Source organism: Aythya fuligula, chromosome 2 (assembly GCF_009819795.1).
Source record: "Aythya fuligula isolate bAytFul2 chromosome 2, bAytFul2.pri, whole genome shotgun sequence".
NCBI lineage: Eukaryota > Metazoa > Chordata > Aves > Anseriformes > Anatidae > Aythya > Aythya fuligula.
In genome coordinates this window covers 63,538,392-63,558,405 of record NC_045560.1, presented here as the reverse complement: position 1 = coordinate 63,558,405, position 20,014 = coordinate 63,538,392, and the positions used below count along the sequence as shown (strand labels likewise).

The 20,014-nt window shown below is 35.9% G+C and overlaps 1 protein-coding gene across 1 annotated transcript; it reads right to left on the bottom strand.

Annotated features, from left to right (window-relative positions):
* Positions 1–345: 345 nt before the first annotated feature.
* On the bottom strand, positions 346–16,103 carry NME8 (NME/NM23 family member 8). Its single transcript, XM_032181073.1, has 15 exons — positions 16,071–16,103; positions 15,921–15,978; positions 14,949–15,055; positions 13,616–13,687; positions 12,601–12,717; positions 11,941–12,007; positions 9,770–9,846; positions 8,023–8,115; positions 6,340–6,491; positions 4,840–5,018; positions 3,833–3,977; positions 3,020–3,127; positions 2,265–2,416; positions 1,193–1,337; positions 346–568 (listed from the first exon to the last, which is right to left on the bottom strand). Exons 1-15 carry the CDS (start codon positions 16,101–16,103, stop codon positions 346–348), a joined length of 1,728 nt encoding a protein of 575 aa, XP_032036964.1.
* Positions 16,104–20,014: the final 3,911 nt, after the last annotated feature.

The following is a 20,014-nucleotide window of genomic DNA, read 5'->3' as shown; positions in this document are numbered from 1 at the left end:
ATAGTGTTTTCAGGACCTTTCTTTATTGACCCGGTTTTTAAGGTAGCTATACAAAAAACACTCAGACTCTTGACTATTGGGAAGGCATACATTTGTTTAAGTGCTAGAAGAAAAACTCTCTACCAAGCATATATAAAGAAACCATTACTAACATCAGACTTCTAGCAGGCATTACTTGTTACATTGATATGCTCTACTATATAGAAATTGATTGATAACAAAAAAAAAAAGATAGAGTATGGAGGAGAATGGGTTTGTATATGTATGTGCTAAATACAGGTAGTTGGGTAGACAAATGTATCTAATAACTTGACTATAACTTTTCAGAGATTGTGTCTTAATTGTTCAATCTATATAAATCTCACCAAATATACACTCAATGCTTTCCAGTGCATGTTCTCTAGTAGACGATCCGTGAACAGCATTAGACAAAATATCTTGTGCAAACTGAGCCCGAATTGATTCAGGAGAGCTCTCTTTTGCCACTTCTGGATCTGTTGGACCCATTAGTTGCCTCCATTCTTGCACAGCATTTTCCTTTGTTAAGACCATTACCACTGATGGGCCCCTGTAAAATCAATATATGACAGTTCTTCCACTATTCTGAGAGGCAGAGTTAGCTGTAACTTCAGAGGTACTGTGAAGGGTTATGTTAAGCGTTATGCTATCTGAATAATGTTAAACTGTTTAAATTTTAAAATGTGATTCTGGAATGTTTTGTTTAAGACAATATAAAACTTCTGATATCTGTATTTGAAAATCACGAAGATTATGATGATCAGCTATTTGAATTTGGACTTCTTGTCCTAAAAATGCTCTTACTAAATAATTTCTGAAGCAAGAAAACACACATCATTATCACAGCTATACTAAAAGTATTACGAGATAAATATTTGTCCCTCATGGAAAAACAAGGATTCCATCAAAAAAGAGTTCTTTGAGAAGCAAAGCCAAATAATAGTCACTGTCCATAAATTTGGAAAGAACTGCAAATTTTCCTTTTAAGGAAGGGCATTCCATGCTAAAAGGTAATCATAAAACTTAAAAAAAAAAACAAACACACACCATTAAACTTGCCAGAAAGAGTAACAGAGTGTAACATCCTCAGCCCACTTTGAGTGTTGCATGTTTTGTTGGCTCTGTAAATTCAAAGTTATGATGCATATTTGCATAACTGTAGCTAGACACTTACTCAGTCATACGTGCCACTAACTCTTCAAAAAAAGGTTTTCCTTCGTGATGCTTATAAAACTGTGTAGCCATTTCACGAGTTAAAGCTTCCTCTTTAATCTTTGAGATGGTAAACCCAGCATCTTTGACTTTTTGCATGATGTCATCTAGGTGAATAACAAGCAAATTCATTCTTTCTTGATTAAAGAAGTTTAGATTGAAATGTACAATAAACCACTGTCAATGGACTAAATTATCTCTATACAGGTGACAAACTCAGACTGTTGCAAACTATACTAACAGCATTCATTGTTATTTCTGACTTTGGACAGAATGTGGAATGTAGTAATAATGCTACATTACACACCAGCTGGCCTGATAAAATCAATCTGGATTGTAACAAGAGGGGAAGAAAGACTTATAAAAGCCAACAAAGAATTAACAATTAAAAAGACTACTAAACTTGTCAGGGGAGAAAAGAAGAATGCCAACAAGAGGCTTTGAATACAGTGGTAAAAACAAAACAAAACAAAACAAAAAAAACACGCAAGCAAAATTTTAGGTAAGATTCCAAACTTAAAAAAAAGTAAAACTTAACTTTTAACTTAAAACTTAAAAGAACATAATGTTCTTTTTACTTTAACCTTTCCTTCTTATTCCCTTTGTCTGATGTCAAGTTAAGCCAAGTATGGGAATGCATCTAATCCAGCAATGGCTTCTTTTGAGTCAGTAGAGACAACTGTCTGAAATCAGTAGCATGATTTCAGAAGGCCTCTCTCTCTAATAAAAAATGCTGGACAGATAGTTTGGACAAATTCTTGGCTTTTAAACATTTTAATTTAGCTGAGAACTCTCTCACTTCAATTCACCAGTATTCTTGTGAAGAAGAGCTATAGGCTATTTAAGCAAAGGAAATGTCATATTTGAGATCTCAATATGAATTATGCGAGCCCTGTAAAAGCACTTATCTGCTTGGTAAAGCACCTCAGAGAATAAAAAAAAATGCATCTGACATGATTTTCTGTGGTGTATATTGCTAATATTTTGGATAAATAACATCTGGAGGCATAGCCCATGCCTTCTAGATCACTTACCTTTATGCTTCTTAGCAGCATCAGGTTTGATCAATGCCAAAGTGTGCTCCTGAGGGAAGAAGAACTCTAATTCTTTCTGAGCATCATTAGGTGAAGAACTACCATGCAGCTGATTAATTGGTACGTTGTCGAGTGCATACTGTGCACGTAAACTAAGAGTCATGAAAACAGGGAAATTATGTAAAGGAATAGCCATCCTGAGCTTTAGCTATGACTAACCTGAACCCAATAAATATAAATAGAAGTTGATTTGGCCACTGAAGTGCTTGACAGTCTCTCTGTAGATGTAAGAAGCATTCACTGTCTACAGAAAGAGCAATCAACTTTTTAATTAACCAGATGAAATATGAATACTTTCCTTCCCAACTGTCATTCTATTATATTTCCAAGATAATACCAGGTCTTGCTTTGTGAAACAACATTTCTGTCAACAATAAGTATTGTGATACCACAGCAGTTTCTTAGGACAATACTACAAGCAGGTGAAACCAAGCTATTTCTTTATAAAACATGTTGAAGAAACAAAGCCACAAATAAAATAAATCATCAATGAAAGGTTTTCATTTAGCTAAGAAAACAGGCATCCAGACTAAAAAATATCAGTGCAATAATTACAAGAAAACCTTAACAAGCTCCAGAAATATACATCAGCTTCCAGACGATGGCACTATAGTTACACCAGCTGGAATGTGGTATTCATTGACTTGAAGAATATGAAAGTAAATTAAAACTGTGAACGATGGTATAAGTATTACCTGTTTGGACTTTCCTTCTTAGCCTCTTCAACAGTCTTTGGACCTAATAAATTTCTCCAGTGTGCTACAGCATTTTCTCGTGTTTGAGCAAGTACAAGAGTTGGACCACTGTAAAGTGGAAAACTGGCATTAAGAACACCAAATATTAAACTCTTTGTAATTTGTAAAATAATTTAATTCTATACAGTCCAGACAAGGAAAACGACCCCTAGTACTGGAGGATTTTAAAATTATCTCTGTTCAAACAGCTACAGTCTGATAAAACCTTAGGGAGATTAAATGAATTTGTATTTCAAAGTTACTCAATGTTACCACAACACCAATAACATTACAGAATTGGGCTATGTCTTTATTACTAGACATAAAAATGCTGATCAGCTCCTAAACTTTTGTATTTGTCCCAGGTATGTTCCAACTTCACGTGAAGACAATATCCAAATATGATTTATTTTCCACTCCAAGGAGTCCAGCACACGATCTAGATAAAGACTATAGAGTCCTCCTATAAACAATCTAAATGAAACCTTTCAGAGCACAGCTCAAATGTTTTCACCCAGATCAATGGAATTGGCCACTGACTTCAACATCTTACATATGGAGGTATGGAGTCACTAGAAATTTTTAAAAATCTGATCTGTGTACTGTATTTGGGAATTATCTCATTATCTACAGTTTTCTGATCCTGTGTTGAGTTTTACTAAACTCTCAGATAAGATGGTATCTTACAGCCCTAATAATAATTCAGGTTAATTATTTGTTGTGTGTGTTCAGTCTCATTTCTACAGCTGTAGTTTCATTTTTCATTCACCTTACCTGGTCATTTCCTCTAGCAGGAAAGGGAAGTAGTCTTCATTTTCATGTTCTTTATAAAATTCACGTGCTTGTTCTTCAGATAGGTTTATTTCTTTCTGCATTGCTATTTCAAAGCCATCATCCTTTATTCTTTGTATAATAGAATCTGTTTAAAATATTGAAATAATGCTAAATTACCATCCATTCATCAACTAAACACTTTTGCAGAAATGACACGGGCTTTCTAATAACTATCTTAAATTTTTACAAATTAATTTCTTAACTGAAGAACAGAAAACTAATTTAAAGAAACTGCTAGAAGGCTTCAGCAGTTGCCTGGACACTCACGAAGTTGATGTGGAAGGCAAAATGGCTTTTCTAAGCAACATACTGTATAGTGATCAAGAAAATAAATATACAAGGAGAGGCCAAAATTGTAGTCTTTCAGATCTCTAAATTATTTCCAGTACAGAAATTCTAGAATTAGAACGGAGCTAGCTAGATTCTAGTAAGAAAGGCAAATATAAATTAGAAGAAAAGTAAACTTGTTTGGATGGAGCTTCATACTAATGCAGCAGATTTTCTGATCCAATCTGTAAAAATCTTATCTGTATAGGCCTATGTATGCAGCATAGAACACCCTGGGTCAGATCTTTTTCACTCTTGACATTGATCTACCTGCCAAGGCAAGGATCAACTACTACATTATGGTTAGAAGTATGTTTCCTTATAGTATACTTAAATATGCTAACTTCTCTGAGAGGTTGTCTATAAAAATTTCATCCAGATATGCAACCTAAAGATATTATTGAAAAGTCAACCAAAGGAACAAAATAATTTTGACGTTTATATTCTAAATTTATCAAACATATCAGCCATGTAGCTTTTTTCATGATAAAGATTACTGTTAACTTAAAGCTGAGAAAAAAAGATAATCTAACAACATTTCATTAGTAGTGTTAGAATTTCTGAAATTCAAAATGAGACTCTTTATGCCCTTGATAGAAAATTAAGTTATTAAAACCTACCTCGTCTTTCTCTTAGGAGACAAGGTCTAACTAAGGCCAAAGTCTTTTCAAATTTTTGCTCTGTCTTATTTTGACCAAAATTAGGGAAAAAGAAGGCAAGTTGCCTGCTGGCATCTTCTATACTGCTTTGCACATCACACATATTTAATATACTCTCAGTTTCTGGAGTTTCTTCCAGTCTAATGAGACAAAATTTTATCATATTTAAGTCCCTGTATGCATTTTGATGTTGTGATAACAGCTGACTTGATGAAAATGTACTTTCTTAAAGTTTAGTGAAACAAAAGAATAGAAAACCAAATGCAGATTTTATTTAATTCAGAATCATAATTAAAGTAATGTTTCTGAGAAATATTTCTATTGAGAAATATATCTCAAAAAGTTCATTGTCATATGCTATAAAGAGAAATCTGTCATGCAGCTTTTCTAATTCCCCTCTAGCTTCTTCAGAATAGTTTCTCTGTTTCACTAGACAGAATTACTACTGACAAGTGTACAGTGTATAATGAATGACCAGAAAAAGGATTATGCTTAATTCATGTAAAGCATTATCCTAAGAACTATTGCACTACAAAATTCTCTTTATCAGAGATTCTTTCATTGCCTGTAACTCTAAGGTTTATTTAGCAATGTATATACACTCACTCTAGACCACCCAGAAAAAATACAATATTCCCTGGTTGCACTAAATCAACTCAAAAAGGGGTTCAGCAGGTATCAACAAAAATATAAACTATTTCAACAGGTTCTTTTTTGGAACAAATTATGCAAATTTTTGCTGCTTTCTGTAAATAGCAATATAAAACTTGATCCCAAATTTGCATTTTTGTGAACACTCTATTGTCTTGTGCTGTGTATATTACTAACTTTCCATTATAAATTCTTTGCTAAATAGTTGGCATAAGAGAAAGACAGACTTTCCAAGACACCATGGTTGGGAACAGCAAATCCTTACAATGTATTTATGTACCTCAACAACAACAACAACAACAACAACAAAACAGCCCTCCCACTTGTTTGCTCACTTTTACAGAGTGGTGCCAGGGAGCACAGCATGCTTCAGGTGTCCCCAGGTGTCAATTGGGTCACATCTACAGGTTCCCAGCATATATAAAAGTAAACATGGACAACATTCATTTGGCAGTGCTGGCAGTCACTTCGTCTTGGTGAATTAGTATGAAGTGGAACTGTACGGACCACACCAGCTCTAAGTACAGCACAGTTCTCCATGGACAATCCACTCAAATTTAGTTCAGAATGCGCATGAGATCAGTGCCCTTTGCTTATTATCTTTCCCTAGGAATCACAGAGTGTCTATGTTCCCAAAGGATCTATGATTGCATCTGTAGTGATGGTTCTGTGAAAGACCAGGTAAAGAACTTTGCCAGCTCCCTGGGCCCTGTGCACACATATGAATATGAGTCTGTAAGAATGTTACTTCTATGGTGTATTTAAAATACTGTAACTTAATCACATATTCCAATTTTCATTGTTAGTTACCTTTCTGGCTTTCCTGACTCATCAGGAATGCTTTCAAGTGATTCATATAGTTTTTTCCAGAGAGGAATAGCATCAGTTCCTTTTTTTTTAGAGATTACCAAAATGTGGCATGGTCCACTCATCATGAACTGAACAAAATCATCAAAATCAGGCTAAAAAACACAATTATTACTATATTATTATTATTATTATTATTATTATTATTATTATTATTATTATTATTATTATTATTATTATTATTATGCTATGAATTGCAGTACCTCTGTCTTTATTATCAGAAATGAGAACATCCTTTTGTAAGTAACTAACGACACTCCCTTTTTACAATGGCATTAGCATATATTACTCAAAATCCTGTCAAACTGTTTGAAAGGGTTTTTGATCAATCATTTGAGCCAGGAAAATTATAAAATGCTTAAAATACAAGTAACTGAGATAAATGAAGTAATAAAAATACATTACAAAAGTAGTACATGTTCTTTGAGGTTAAAGTGCAAACAACAAAAGAGAAGAAAATTATCTAGAAACTTGATGTGATCAAATGCTATGCTTGCAGTAGCACTTATGTGACATAACAAATTGCAATACAATTCAATGCAAATTTTTTGAAACTAAAAATCAGGTAGCTGGCTAAAAATATAGAACACTTAAATGTTTGCAAGACATTTGTAGACTTTTCTGTTATTCTCTCTGCTATGTTCTTTTCACTCATCCAGTCTCAGTCTTCAATGCTGTGGATGGACATTTTCATCAGAAAATACCTTTGCAAGCTGTTGTAAGTTTTTCATCTTTTTTTCCTTTGTATGTCATCTTTCTCTTCAATATTACCAATTTCCTCAGATAACCTTCACTCCTTCTATGCATTTGACTAAATCTTTTCTTTACCAGACGCCCTCATCTGATTGTGTATGACATTTTTCCTTTAATAATATGAGGATGGAATATTCATATATATTGCTTTCAATTCATTGCTTTTCTCTTTCAGTTAGCTTCATATCTACACATCCACTTAACCCACTTCACAAGATGAAAAACCTCAAAAAACACAACCCTGATTGCATGCAAACACAAAGACATTTAGTACAATGTATAAAGTAAGTATAGTGTTGTGACTTCAAAAGTACACGGGTTCATGTTAGAAGAAATCAATGTAGCTATTAGATGTGGCTATGGTGGTTTCATCATTAAAAAGAAACAATTTCTGCTGAAATATCTGAAGATACTAAGTCTATTAAACTTGATTCTCCATTCTGTTATAATAGGCATCCTCTGAACCTTTAACAAGATTGCACAGTGTTAAACAGGGAAGAATCTTTCCCACTGAGCACAAAGAAAGCTATATTCTATATTGTCACTTTAACATATTTATTTTTCAGCTTAGAATTACACTTAAAGAATGGCAAATGATAGCTCCTCAATATGTACAAAGTCCTCTGAACTGCTTCTCATAGTTCACAGTAGTTTTGTTATTCTCACTACCCTAATGTTGGCTATGATTTACTACAGCTACCAAGCTATATTTTTATAAGGCTCAGTAAGAAAAAAAAGAGAGATAACATTTTCTTTTTTGTTCTGTGTACTCCAACATATTAAAAAATTACAAGATTTAAAAGCACATACAGTAACAGTGATATATTTTATCTGCTGTTTTTCTTTATGTTTTTAGTGTTTGTTTTATTTTACCTGTGCTTTTTTCTTGGTATAGAATTCTCTGACTTGTTCTTCAGTTAGCATTTTCTCTTCTGATGCTGCAATGCCAAAGCCTGCATCTCTAATCTGCAATTATTCAGTTATTACTCAGTGGCATTTGAAAAAGGATACATACAATATTATACGTAAATCTAAAGATTGATTGACTTTGTATGGTATCTTAAATGCAAATTATCTGAAATATTCCAAACATAACTGCTATGTTCGCCTAACTAAAGTTCTAGCTTTTCAAAGCACTTTGATGAATTCAATAACAATGTCCACTATGTTGAAGTTTTTGGAAAATACAGTGTAGTTCAATGTATGCATTCATTCAATGGTTAATAATTCTTTTTATTTAACATTGAATAAATATTTTTTACCATTGTGAATGATTAAAATTCAGCTACTTCTAAAATTGTTGTTATAAATTGTATGATAATTGTAATAGTCATATTACTGCATATTTGTCAATAAATGTTGTAATAAAAATAGGCTAAACTTTTTGGCCACCATTATAAAGTTGATATACTTTAGAAACAGAAAATATCAAAACTAAAATCTATTTTATGGTTATCTATTTTAAGTCACATTACTATACTAAATTAAAGTACGTATGAGATGCACACTTACACAACCTGTATCAAAATTCATAGTCCCACTGATGTGATATTTATAACATATACCTATATTTAAACAATGAAGACGCTATCCAGCCCCAATATTGATCATATGCCAATGTTAGTCTGCTTACCGGCACTCTCCTCTTTAAAAGTCCCTATGATGCTGCTGAGTGTTTCCAGATTGCCTTGACAAGGTTGAATGTGGAAACAGTATGGTACACACCTCACAAGGCAGTGTAAAGACAGATCCAACTAGCAGCTGCTCAGCTCCATTTAAATTGCTTTCAAACACTGCCTGCTTTTTTTGTCTTTATTGAACCTTTTTCTTTTCTGGCCAAGATAGAGTAAATGCAGAAACAAGAAATACAACACTCTGATTTTCTATCCTGCATACATCACAGACCCTCGCATCATTTTAAATTTAACTTTTATTCTTGATATATATAATGTTATGATATTATTATTATTATTGTATCAGAATCAGTGCAAAATTCCTGTAATTAAAGTGAAAATAAATATAGTATGATATTTTGGAAGGAAAGAGAATTTCTCTTTCCTGTGTGATTGCTTACATAAATGCTGAATCCATCAATGCACTGAGATTGTTATTATTAGTATACAGTCTCTGATTATAGTGATTACTAGTGCACATAAATCACCCTTTCCATCTACAAGCATGTGTTTAGTCATTTGTGAACACAAATATTTCCACAATGAACTGATTAGTTGTTTTAAATGTGCCTACATTTCTTAAAGATGCTGCACAGTCAGAAAAGGTATCTTCACCTGAAAGAATTAACTTCACCACCATAGTTTCTAGTCCTTATCTCTACTGAAATATGAGGGAAAAAAAGATCTACTTCTGCTTATAGATTTCATGTATCATTGATCTCCACAGTATGCCATAACTTACTGGCACAAAATATTAAAGCAACAGTATCAATTGGAATACTATATTATTTCAGGGCAAAATACTTGTTTTTACTATCCTTAACAGAGAGCCATTAACAAGCCTTTTTCTAAAACCTGGGAATAAATTAGGATCTATTTGATCTTCCGTCTTATTATTATTCCACTGAAATAAACAGGATGAATGAATCTTTTCAAATTTTGTCTACCTTTTGTTTAATTTCTTCTACACGTCCTTCTAAGACATCATCAGGTTTTATAATTCCAACAGAGTATGTGACTTCTTCTGAAAATTTGAAAAAATAATATGGCAATTAATATATTTATCAAAATAAATACACAACCAAATTTTTCATTACTTGCAAGTGAGTTTCTTTTAACACTTCTCCACTTTAATACTGAGATAGCCAAACAGTGGTTGCAATAAATAAATTACTCCAGCACTTAAAGCATGTCTCAGAGTGTGAGATAGTACTTGGCCATCCCTGGAATCCACATTCTGGGTGAACAACTTGTGTTTTGGGTCATACGGTAGAGACATGTTCCACGTGCAGCTAGGTGCAGTGGAAAAACTACAGTTTAAGGTGGATGATTTCTCTAGGGAGCTTTCTATGTACAGGACTAGAAATTTGAAAGGAATTAATATTACAAAGGAAAACTCAATAAGTTAAAATCTTGTATGAGTATTGATTTCCAGTAAAATACACATTCCTTGTCATAGTAGATGTTTGATTCCTTAGCATTGTGGATTCTGAACTCATTTGCAATAAATAACTGCCGAAGTATATAAAAGACTTGCTCTATCTAATCTTTAAAGCAAGAGGTGTTCCCAGTCATAGGCATACTATTGCAGCATCTGTAGCATACACATAACCACTAAATGACAGAAAGTGATCAAAGAAAATACAAACTATAAACTTTCTGTGCAGAATCTGAGGTTTACAGTTAAAGTGTTAGAATGTAATTCAATCAGATCTCAAACACTGTAGAAGCAGTTAATGGTAGCTGTAATGGAATTGCAGGACTAGTACTTCTTGCCAATACTAGAAAACGCTCATAGGCACCTGCAGGTGTTAAGAAACATATTACCACAGTGTTGTGCACTGGGGCTTCTGAAGGACCCTAACCTGAAGCTGAATCCAAGCTGAAACTGTGCCCTGATTTACCTAAACGAGACCTACAGGAAAGCCAAGGAGAGACTCTGTCAGAGAGCATAGCGATAGGACAAGGAGTAATGGCTTTAAACTAAAAGAGGGGATTTTTAGGTTAGATATAAGGAAGAGACTTCACTGTGAAGGTAAAGGTGAGGGGCAGGTTGCCCAGAGGAGCTGTGAATGCCCCATCCCTGGAAGTGTTCAAGCCCAGGCTGGATGGGGCCTTGGGCAACCTGATCTGGTGGGAGGTGTCCCTGCCCATGGCAGGGGGGTTGGAATTAAGTGATCCTTGGAGTCACTTCCAACTCAAACTGTTCTATGATTCTATTTTGTAGAGTATTTAGACTCTGTAGATTAGTGAGAAGTCTGTATATAATTTCTAAAGGATTTATAATACTGTATTACTAAATCTCAGAGGATTTATAAGTGAAAAAAAAGGCTAAAGCTGAGGTCAGGAACATGCCATTTGAACCATACAATAAAGAAGATATGAAGGGGAACGAGAAGGTACATAACTTAATCCATGATAATGATGTAGTGCCTTATAACAAGAGAAAAAAGGAAGATAAAGAAGAGAGAAGATGGAAAAACCTATTCCATTTCAACTTCGTAAAATGATAGTCTGCACATATACAAAGCAGGAACTTTAGAAGCTTCAGTAGCCATACATAATAATAAGAATAGAAAAGACGTAGGTTCCAGCTCACAACAAGCTTGAAATAAATCTTAGATGTGAGCCTTAAATCTACTCTTGTGAAAGAGATAATTAAAAACAATCTGAGATACAAGGCATGCCATTCCTTCACTGATTAACTCTTTTAATCCTCACAGGTTGCACGTCATACTGTTGTGGGTTTTGTTTTTTTGTTTGTTTGTTTTTCTGTAGAACATCCAAATGTTAGCAAGCACCACCTCAGCAAAAGTACATCACTAATGCAGGGACTGTGTAGAAGTGAGTTTCAGGCACTAATATTGCACATGATGTGAACTGTTGGTTTGGAGAAAGGGGTTGAAAATAACTGATGACAGACCAATATCTTAATTCCTTAAAGAAGAAAACCTTCTGTCAGTTTGATATCCTCAGTCGTAACCTGCCATGTTATTAACTGAATCAAAGGACAATCTATTGGAGCTTGGTGTACACAATTCCTAATCAAATAATTAAAAATATGTTTGTTCTTTTTTTCTTTCTGTTAGCTTTTCTAAAATAAATCAAATGTATTTACCCTCAGGTACAGTCTCCTCAATAGAATCTTCTGATGATTTTTCTTCTAGGAAAGTAAGATCATCTACCTAAGGCAATTGCAAATAAAGGAGAAGTAGATTACCATCGTGAAGCTGAAGTCATCAAACACAGGTCTCAGATCTTTAAAACACTTTTTCTTCATGTAGCAACATATTTGCTATCCAGGAAAGCCTGCAACTTGAAGACATTGGGCTAGTCTGATTTTTCTTACCTGGGCTATAGATTGCTAAAAGTTTCCTTTTACTGAAAGCAGAGTTCTTTCATCTCAATTTTCACTCAAAAAAATGAGACATGACTATTTCCCAAGTCTTTGTTTCATATGGTGAATTCTTACTAAGTCATGTATGAAAAAATGTCAGTCCTTAAACATAAAAAGGATAATGACTAAAACTGGTTTATCTTCTAGACATTTTGTTAGCAACCCATCCCTCCATTTCTCTGAATAATAGGGTGATCTGTAAACTTCTTCAATTTCTAAAATGTACAATTTAAAAAAATAAATTATAAAAAGATCATGTGTCATTTATTACTAAGTAAAAAACACAAAAAAATAAACTTCGCAGAAAACACTATCACGAGCATTGAGAGAAACCACTGAAGTATAATAAAAATATTTAAATATATTTTTTTGTGAGTATACCTCAGGGCGTTCCTTCTGTCCAGCTACAATTTCCCTCTCTTCTTGTACTAGTTCTGTTATTTTCTTACTTATAAGAGGAGCATTTGCACCTCTCACCATTTCAATAATTTTGCCATTCTGTAAAAGAGAAAATAAAACTCTTAGTGAGTTTTTGTCACTTAGTTTATGCATTTCCTTGAGTTTTGGAACATGCTATATTTTGTGTCGTCTTTTTTTTTTTTTTTTTTTTTTTCTTAGCAACATCATAACTTGCTGTGCTCCCTAAAGATAACACCAAAACTAATGCCTTTGCTGGTTCAGAATTATTATTATTTGTTTTCCACTTCTTCATTTCTTTTTTTTGTCTCATTTTATGTATTTATTTTGAGGCTCATCAATAATAGTACAGTTCAAAGTAGATGCAAATACCTGAAAGATTTCTGAAGGTATTGGTGTTCTTAGCCTGTAGTTGCTGAAATTCAAATGCTAGCACTGCCAAAATGAAAAGAAAACCCACAAAAAAAAAAAAAAAAAAAAAAAAAAAAAAAACCAACAACAACAAAAGTCTTTCTGTATCCATCAATGAGAGACATTAAATGTATGAATCATTACAATTGCTAAAATGTGAGAAGGGCAATCTTATTTGCTTATTTTTTAAAAATTGAAGTGGAAGGAAATGTAATCTCTTTCTCTGAGGGAAAGTGTGCACAGAATAAGCATTTCAGTTAGCCAAATGCAGGCATTTTATGTGAGGCAACCCCAGAAAAACTTACTCTGATTTCTCAGCAACTACCAAAAATGTGGGTACCACAAATCTGCTGTGGCTATCTATATGTGCAACCACAATAAAAATGTGCTTGATAACTACAGATTTAGGCATGGGAAAGAGCATCAAGTAAACAACATCTGATAATATGATCCTATATAGTGTAAAATGTAAAGATATGACATATAGTTTCACATTTCTTTTTAATCTACTGAAACATTAATGTAAAAATAAGCAATGCATTAACAGAAAGCAATGTGGTGTACTTACAACACAAAAGAGAAACACAGGTTCACATCTATTCCTAAATGGTTGCAGAGTCTCAATACTGTTAGCCTCTGCCTGAAGTGAGATGAAGAAAATTGCTTACATAAGTGTTTATATTTATGCATATATTTGTATGTATAAAAAAACATTTTGCCTGAAAGAAAACTGCCATCATCTATTGTGTTACATACTCTCACTATAATCTTAAATACAACTAGCAGTATTTATGCCACCTGCTGGTATTGAAGGAAGGGCTGGTTTGGTAATATGGGACTGGCTTCCCTTCATATTATAGCAGCTACTCAAGGAAAAATGTTACTTTAGTACTGTTTTTCCATGTATAAACATACATAAATGAAGAAGTAGTATATGCAATCCTGACAAAAGAAATTTTCCACTTTATTAAGTTCTTTGTGATATGTGGTCCACTCAATGAAAAAGCACTTCAGATTACCTCTGAACATAACTTCCAAAAATTTCTGAACAAAAAACTGAACAAATAACTGAAAAAAAATTCAAGGAATTTTGATCAAAAAATGGAAACTTTTCAGTAACATTAGAATGAATGATCTTGGTCAGTATCTGCGAGGAACTGAATCTGTGAAACAAATGTATCTAATTTAAATATGATATATATGCCTCCTATATACAGGATATATATAGAATATACAGAATACCAACTGCTAGTGTAGTGGAATATTTCTACCACTATAGTTTTGTGATCATTTATTTTCAATTCCCCCTTTTTGTTCTTTTAAAAAATGAAATATAAGGAAATATTTGCAGAAAAGATGCAACACTTTTTCAGGGATGTAAGAGTTCTAATGTGATAATAATAAACAAAATTAAAACTAACAAACAAAACCATATAGCTTGGCTTTTGAAAGTTTCTGCAACTCTCATCAAGGAAAAGAAAAGCTTGAGGATATTAGCTCCCTTTCTATTATGATTACATTATTAATAATTATATTATTTGTTATTATTATTGTGAGCTCCCTTTCTATTATTATTTCTGGATGTGGTACTTAGGAACACAGCTGAGTGGGTGATAGTGGAGTTAAGGTGATGGTTGGACCAGATGATCTTGGAAGTCTTTTCCAACCATAATGATTCTATGATTCTATTATAATTTCTTCCATACATACTACCATTTCTAATCTACCTCTGAACAAAGCTATACAAGGAGATATTGAGAATAAAAGGCAACCAGGCCAAAATTGTAGTGACTCAATTGGTATAAAGAAAGTAAAATGACAACTCTGTAAATGCATGCAGAAAAAAAGATACATCTAACATAAACAAGAATTCAAATTCCATATATAAGTTACATACTTACCACTGCAAAATGCAACACATCATCTTCACTAAACTCATTCTTCAGTTTTCTGAATAAATTTACCACAGCTTTGCAAGGACCGCACCAAGCTTGATATACATCTATTACTAAAATATAATATTTTGGAATTACAGACTGCTGACTTGTGTAATTTATAAAATGAAACATACTTTGTGTGTTGGAATAGTACTGAGAAGGCAGTCACATGCATCCTCCAGTCCTCTTCTAGTTAATGGACACTTCATGTATACATCGATGTATTGATTATACTTCATGTATACTTCATGTACACATCAATATATACATATCATGGTTTCCTCTAGTACTTCAATTACTTCTGACATTAGCAATCTACTTGCAATAGTATTTGAGATGAGTAACCCAAACAGCTACATTTCTCTCTTATATTCTTTTTCTGTTTGATTCTTCTTTTTCTTTTCAGAATATTGCTTTTCCCCTCCATAAGCCCATTTCTTTCCCATCATCAATCTTGTAGATTTCATCCCACTATAGATTTGTTCCCTCTACCCAGATACAATTCCTAGGAAACCTAGGTGTTGTTATTGGACTCAGTGAACTGAAAACTGGGAGAATACAGCAGATGCGCTCTCAGAATGCTGTCTGATTAACTGCTGAGTATAACTGTATAGTATTAATATAGGCCCTATGAGATTTCAGGGAAAAAAAACTTCCACAGAAATGTCGTACTGCCTACCGTACAAAATACGATATTGGAATGGCATTTTCTAAACATCAGTGTATAAAACTGGATAAAATAATGGAAAGTATGATTTATGATGCATTTATTTATTATGGAAGATATAAATTATTCATAAGCACAACATACCCATTTAAAATATATTAATATAACCATTTAGAGGACAGTATGGCACTAGTCTTCTAGCTGTACGTATATTGTACCAGACAATATATGAGAAACTGTATACGTCAAGAAAGAATAATAGTTAGTACCTACTACACCTTTTGTCAGCAACATTTCATCCCACTGATTTTGATTGGTTATTGTGGTCTGAAATAAAATGGATTGTCATTTTAACATCTTTAAAAGGCAAGAAAATAATAATCTTTTCATCTCTAGAATTAAGTAATTAGGATTTATACCTGAAGTTGGATTTCTTTCTTCTTGCCTGCCATATTCCTGTGATTATAGGAAACATATAAAAACACAAAGCACATTTAACATTTTTTTAAAGAAAAGCAAGCCTTATCTGTGACATGTAGAACTGACTTATATGGATTTTTTTTCAACATAGTACTGTTTTCTGATTCCCTTAAAAAATTTAACTCCTCTGAAGTCCCTACTGCAATGGAAGTTAGCACTCTACATCAGCATTCTGTGTAGCAATATGCAAGTTGTGGAACCAAAATAGCACAGGAAACAATAAAATTCAGCTTCTTGACCTGTTAAGGCCTTTAGAATTATTTGGTCTCAAGCACTGCTCAAATTTATAATTGCTGTGATAAGAATGACCAAAAGGACCTGGATGTCAGCCGCTGTGACAGTGAACTATTTCAAAAAATAATAATAATAATAAATAAATAAATTAATTAAAGAGCTTTGACTCAAAATGACACCAAATCAGTCTCCCAAATCGTATTCAGGGATACCTGTAAAGCAATAACTTACATGTGCCTCATCACATCTGAACTGCCAAACTGAATGCTTGTGCATTCATCATTCTGCCATTAATAAAACATATCCTTCCTCTTTTTTTTAGTAGTTATTTAACTTTGAACTGGGCAGGCAAACTACCTCAGTAACATACTTGGGTGAAGATTGAATTCAGCTTTCAAATGGAACTAAGCTGAATAATAAAACAGCAAATGAAGTGGAGATTTCCAAAGTTCTTGGTTAAGATGGTACTCTTTGTCCTGGCAAAAAGAAGGTGCCACCGGGAAGGTCATCTCCAGTGGCAGTGCTATTTGACAACTCAACCAGCACATATGTCCCGAGGTTGAACTATTCAGTCAGTCACACTAGAGCTGCCTCTTTCAGATCACAGACAGAGGCATAATGGCCAATGTGAGAACTCTTGCCCTGATGCTTCCTCCTTTGACTAAATCATTTCATTAAAGACCTCCACGCACAGCTGCTCAGGCCCACTCTGTGAGCATGCCCCGGTGTCCATGAGCTTCCAGACACACGTATTGACCTGTCAGCACGTGTGAGGAGGCCCCACCTCACCTCAAGGACAGCTGCACACACCCAGCAGTCCCAGACAAACACACCCCACCACACAAATGCCTCCAGATCTGCGGGCCCACCCCCGACCCTCACCCACTCCTCGCCCCCGCCTGCCTGCACCCTGATGGCTCTAATGGCTGCCACAGTGCCCCACAGCCGTTAGCTCCAACCACCACTGGAGCCTGCAGCTCAGCGTCCCCTATGAAGCTCAGAAGATACAGGTAAAGTCGGTTTAACTTTCTTTGTGGAGTTACATGTTTAAGTACCTGCAAACGCCTGGGTATCTCTAAGGTATTTGCATCTCCCATATGCCTGTTGTTCTTGGTTCATAAAAAAATCAGTGATTCCAATTTACATCTGAAGCCCCGTCCCAGCTCAGTATGTGCTGCTATGTGTATCTCGTCTTGAGGAAATCTAGTTCTAGGTGTAGTGAGTTTACATGACAAGGCTTCAGAAGCATGGGGCTGCAGGGGTGGATTCTGTGAGAAGAACCCAGAAGCTGCCCCATTTTAGATAAGGGCCAGCTCCAGCCAGCTCCAAAGGGTCCCACTGCTGCCCAGAGCCAAGCCGATAAGCAAGGTTGTTTGCACCTATGTGAGGGCAGATTTAAGAAAGGGGGAAAAAAACAGCTGCACAACAGCAGCTGGGAAAGTGAGGAGTGAGCACCAGCCCTGCAGCCCCCAGGTGAGTGCAGCAGGAGGGCAGGAGGTGCTCCAGGCAGGCAGCAGCAGTTCCCCTGCAGCCCGTGGAGAGGCCCCTGGTGGAGCAGGCTGTCCCCCTGCAGCCCATGGGTCCCACATGGAGCAGATCTCCACGCTGCAGCCCCGCCGTGGGTGGAAGAGTCCCCGGTGGAGCAAGTGGATGTGGCCTGGAGGAGGCTGCGGCCCATGGAGAGCCCCCGCAGGAGCAGGCCCCAAGCCGGACCTGCAGCCCGTGGAGAGGAGCCCACGCAGGAGCAGGGGGTCTGGGGGGGAGCTGCCGTCCACCCGTGGGGGACCCGTGCTGGAGCAGTTTGCTCCTGGGGGATGGATGGACCCCGTGGTACAGAGCCGTGTGGAAGCAGTGCTTGAAGAGCTGCTACCTGTGGGCAGCCCCTGCGGGCTCAGTTGGGGAAGGACAGCATCCCGTGGGAGGGACCCCACAGAGAGCTGGGGCAGAGAGGGACCGTGAGGGAGTGGTGGGGACGAAGCGTCATGGACTGACCGTAGCCCCCATTTGCCATTCCCCTGCATCGCTTGGGGGGAGGAGGTGGAAGAGGATGAATGGGGGGAAGGCATTTTTGGTTTCTTTCCTTTGTTTCTGACTTCTCTAGCTTGTTAGTATTAGCCAATAAATTTCTCACATCTCCCTACATTGAATCTGTTTTGCCCATCACAATGTTTGAGTGATCTTCCTGTCCTTATCTCAACCCTTGAGCCCTTTTCATTGTAATTTCTCCCCCTTCCCTTTGAGTATAGGGGGAGTGAGAGAGCAGTTGTGGTGGAGCTCAGCTGCACAGCCACCACACTAGGGAATCTCTTGTCACTTTTCTTGAATGTTCCAGGACTGCTCACCAAAGCATGACTTTCAAAGCCCCACATTGAGGAACTCATTTTGTTTACTGAAACTAATATGAAGAAAAAAAAGTAGGGCAATGTCACTTAAAGGAGATAGAATAGATGTTCCTTCTTACAGCCAAATCATTCCAAGCTGAACTGTGTTCATTCTGCAGCAGGGGCATGAGGCAACATTTCCACAGAGCTGCAGAAGATTTCAGTGCTGAAATTGTGTTATGCCCCAGCTGCTTGGATTAGATCACATTTTTTCAGTGGAAAACTCCAGTGTTGGAACTAATAAAAACTTTGCATTGGCCCTCTTGGAAGTAGGCCCTTAAATAATCTTTCTTTTCCTGCATGAAGAAAAAAACAAAAACAAAACAAAACAAAACTTCTGACCCATAATAGTCTTACAAAATGAGACAGCTAACCCACCCTCCGTGTTACAAGTTGCCCCCTTAATTAATTTTCAGAGAGCATTGCATTAATAATAGAAAGGAATTTATTGAGTAAGCAACAGTAAGCAAAACAGCGCTGGGCGGCCGGGGAGTCTCGGCTCCGCCAATGGCGCGCACCTCACCCCCGCCAGGGTCCCTTTTTATATCTTGGTAATTCCGGGATTACGCAGCACATCCTGGTATATTCTGCGACTGCGCACACTGTTGCTAGGGGGTCGTCTCTGTCCGTCTGGTGGTCGTGAAGATGAAGGCCGTAGTCTTCCTCAGCGTTGTGGTTCAACTTCTTTTTTTATTTGGTCATGTTGGCCCAGCGTGAGACAGGAAGGCAGGATGTTGATACACTAGTTTAGCAACTTATCAGGAGATGGTTACATGAACTTTGAAGCAGTGTCTTTGAACAAAAGAGGCAACTGAGATGCAGAAGGAGAGAAGGGGAGGCGGTTCTCTTTTTTGTTACATTAAGCAAAAGAATTTTCATAGTGTCTAGCCAAGTATTATACATCTCCTTACTTCAGCAGGAAGCTTTTGCAACTCCTGCTCCTCAAATGGAACTCCTTGTTTTATAATACAAAAGGCAATGAACAAACATTTATTATGTATTACACTCCACATGGAGTTAAAGGCCATAAACATAAGTTCTGTTGGGGATTTCCTTTGAAAACTACTAATTTCTCTATCCAGACCACTTTCTTCATGAACATGCACCTTTTCATATATTAAAAAGCAAGTCTTGAAGAGAAACACTAGAATGAGGTATTGTTCATGTACCAAATGTTAAAAAACTGATAGAGCCTGTTCTTTAGCCACTTGGCTAAAAAGGATTATATGTATATTTTGGATATCACAGAATACTTAATGTAAAGGGAT

Coding starts and splice junctions, on each gene's coding strand:
- NME8 (XM_032181073.1), bottom strand. CDS start 16,103: ATGGCAGGCAAGAAGAAAGAAATCCAACTTCAG. Junction 15,056..15,920: donor GCTGACAAAAGGTGTAGTAG/GTACTAACTATT, acceptor ATTATATTTTAG/TAATAGATGTATATCAAGCT. Junction 2,417..3,019: donor AAGAAGGAAAGTCCAAACAG/GTAATACTTATA, acceptor CATGACTCTTAG/TTTACGTGCACAGTATGCAC.